The sequence below is a fragment of the Centruroides sculpturatus genome, unplaced genomic scaffold, assembly GCF_000671375.1.
Source record: "Centruroides sculpturatus isolate CEXI.00-Female unplaced genomic scaffold, Cexi_2.0 scaffold3336, whole genome shotgun sequence".
Taxonomy (NCBI): Eukaryota; Metazoa; Arthropoda; class Arachnida; order Scorpiones; family Buthidae; genus Centruroides; species Centruroides sculpturatus.
In genome coordinates, this window is record NW_019387692.1 from 1 (window position 1) to 2,163 (window position 2,163).

At 34.2% G+C, this 2,163-nt stretch overlaps 1 protein-coding gene across 1 annotated transcript; it reads right to left on the reverse strand.

Annotated features, from left to right (window-relative positions):
• Positions 1-34: 34 nt before the first annotated feature.
• On the reverse strand, positions 35-1,895 carry LOC111616575 (general transcription factor II-I repeat domain-containing protein 2B-like). The gene has a single exon (XM_023357974.1). It carries the CDS (start codon positions 1,838-1,840, stop codon positions 35-37), a length of 1,806 nt encoding a protein of 601 aa, XP_023213742.1. The 5' UTR covers positions 1,841-1,895.
• Between the last annotated feature and the right edge of the window lie 268 nt (positions 1,896-2,163).

Below are 2,163 nucleotides of genomic sequence, written 5' to 3' on the forward strand. Positions count from 1 at the left end.
GAAAAGAACAGAAAAACGAATTTACTTGAAATTTTTAATGAGAAATTTGGCACTGTTTTTTCGATACAAGCTGATTAATATCAGCCGGAATTGATGAGGTAGCTACACGTACGTAGCTTTCCAATCGTGCATCACTCAGTCTTGATCGGTGGTCATTTTTGATTAATTTCATGGTTAAAAATAATTGTTCGCAAACATACGTATTTCTGAATAGAGACATCATTTGCTTTGCATTTTTCGTCAAAACCGGAAATTTCTCAGGGCTCACATAAGATTTATAAAAATTTTCGATGTTTACTGAGAAAAATACATTTTTTAAATCGGTATTATTCTGCATGTCAATCACTTCCATTTGAAAGTCTTCGGGAACTGTATCCACATCGATATTAAATGGCGAGGAAAACATTTTCATGGAAACCGCTGTCTTCTCAGCTTTGAACATTTGGAATCGTAATTGAAATTCGTTGATTAAAATGTCTATATATTGTGCGTATTTTTGAGAAGTAGTAACGTTTTCTTTTTCTAAATGTGGAAAGTGAGACACATTATTCTGCAAAAGATGCTGTTTCCACAATTTTAATTTGCGCTCAAAGCCCTGAATTTTATCATACAAATTGTGAATAAACTGTCCTTTGCCTTGAAGTTCCACATTAAGATCATTGAGATGCTGAGTCATGTCGATAAGAAACCCAAAATCGCACATCCATTCTTTATTACCAAAATGAGGAAAGGCATATCCCTTCATATCCAAGAACAATTGTATTTCGCTTTTTAAGTTGTATACTCTTTTTAGCATTGCACCTCTACTAAGCCAACGTACTTCGGTATTAAAAACCACGTCGCCATATTCAGTTTCTAAATCTTTCAGGAATTCTTTAAATTCACGGTGATTTAACGCGCGCGACTTTATAAAATTGATTAGTTTAATTATTGGTACTGTGACATTTGGCAAACTCAATCTTTTCGCACACAAATTTTCCTGGTGAATTATGCAGTGGTTAACGAATATTTCCCTTCCTGTGACCTTCTTAATGTCTTGAAATAGCCTTCCCGATACTCCTACCTCCATGCTTGACATTGCTCGTGCTCCATCTGTCGATATACCAATAATCTTTTCTAATGAAATTGAAAAATTTTCCAACACAGACTTTAGTTCATCGTACAGGTCTTTGCCGGTTGTAGTCCCTTGCATTGGAATCAGTGAACACAATTCTTCGGTAATATTAAATTTGGTGTCAATACCACGTAAAAATATAGCCAGTTGTGCTGTATCGCTAATATCGCAACTCTCATCAAGTGCCAAAGAACAGTATTCGAATTTTGCAATGCGTTCACGAAGCGTTGTTGCTATGTTCTCGGACAAGTCTTCAATTCTCCTTGCAATGGTGAATCTTGATAAACTAATGTTTGAAATAATATTTATTTTATCAGGAAATGCTATTTCTGCAACAGCAGTCAGACATTCTTTTATCATCTCTCCATCCGCAAAGGGTTTCATTTTTTTTGCCAGTATTTGACTGACAACAAAACTAGCCTTTACTGCCGTATTTGATAAAATAGCTTGATTTTTAAAAATAGCCTGTTGTTTTCCCAAGTTTTTCTCCATTTGATTAAACTTATCTATCCGGAGTTGTCCTGTTAAGTTTTTATATTGTTGTTCATGTTTTGTATCGTAATGCCTTTTTATGTTATATTCTTTTAATGTCGACACAGTCTCTGAGCATATTAAGCATACAGCTTTATCTTCGACGAAAGTGAAAAAATAATCAAATTTCCACTTTTCTTGGAAATGCCTGTGCTCATCCGCAACCTTCCGTTTTTTTGTTTGCTTTTCCGACATGCTATTATGGATTAAAAATTTGAAAGTTAAAAAAATTTGTAGGAAAACTTAATTTTGAATAAAAAAAACTCTAATATTACCTTTTTGACAATAATATTGCACTCACGCCTTTCAAGAAACACAAGAATTGCTAAAATTGCTAGTTAACAGCTTACCAGTCTGACTGATTGTGTGACAGAAGCAAACACAAACAAGCACAGACGCGGCGCGTTCGTATTGCATGTTTGAACAAGTCGCCGACAAGTGAGTAACTCGTCACAAAAAATTGTTTCGGTTTAGTATGTACTACCATTTTATTATAAATAATTTTATAACAATATATT

Bases quoted from the DNA above. Each gene is read 5' to 3' on its own strand.
- LOC111616575 (XM_023357974.1), bottom strand. From the start codon at position 1,840: ATGTCGGAAAAGCAAACAAAAAAACGGAAGGTTGCGGATGAGCACAGG.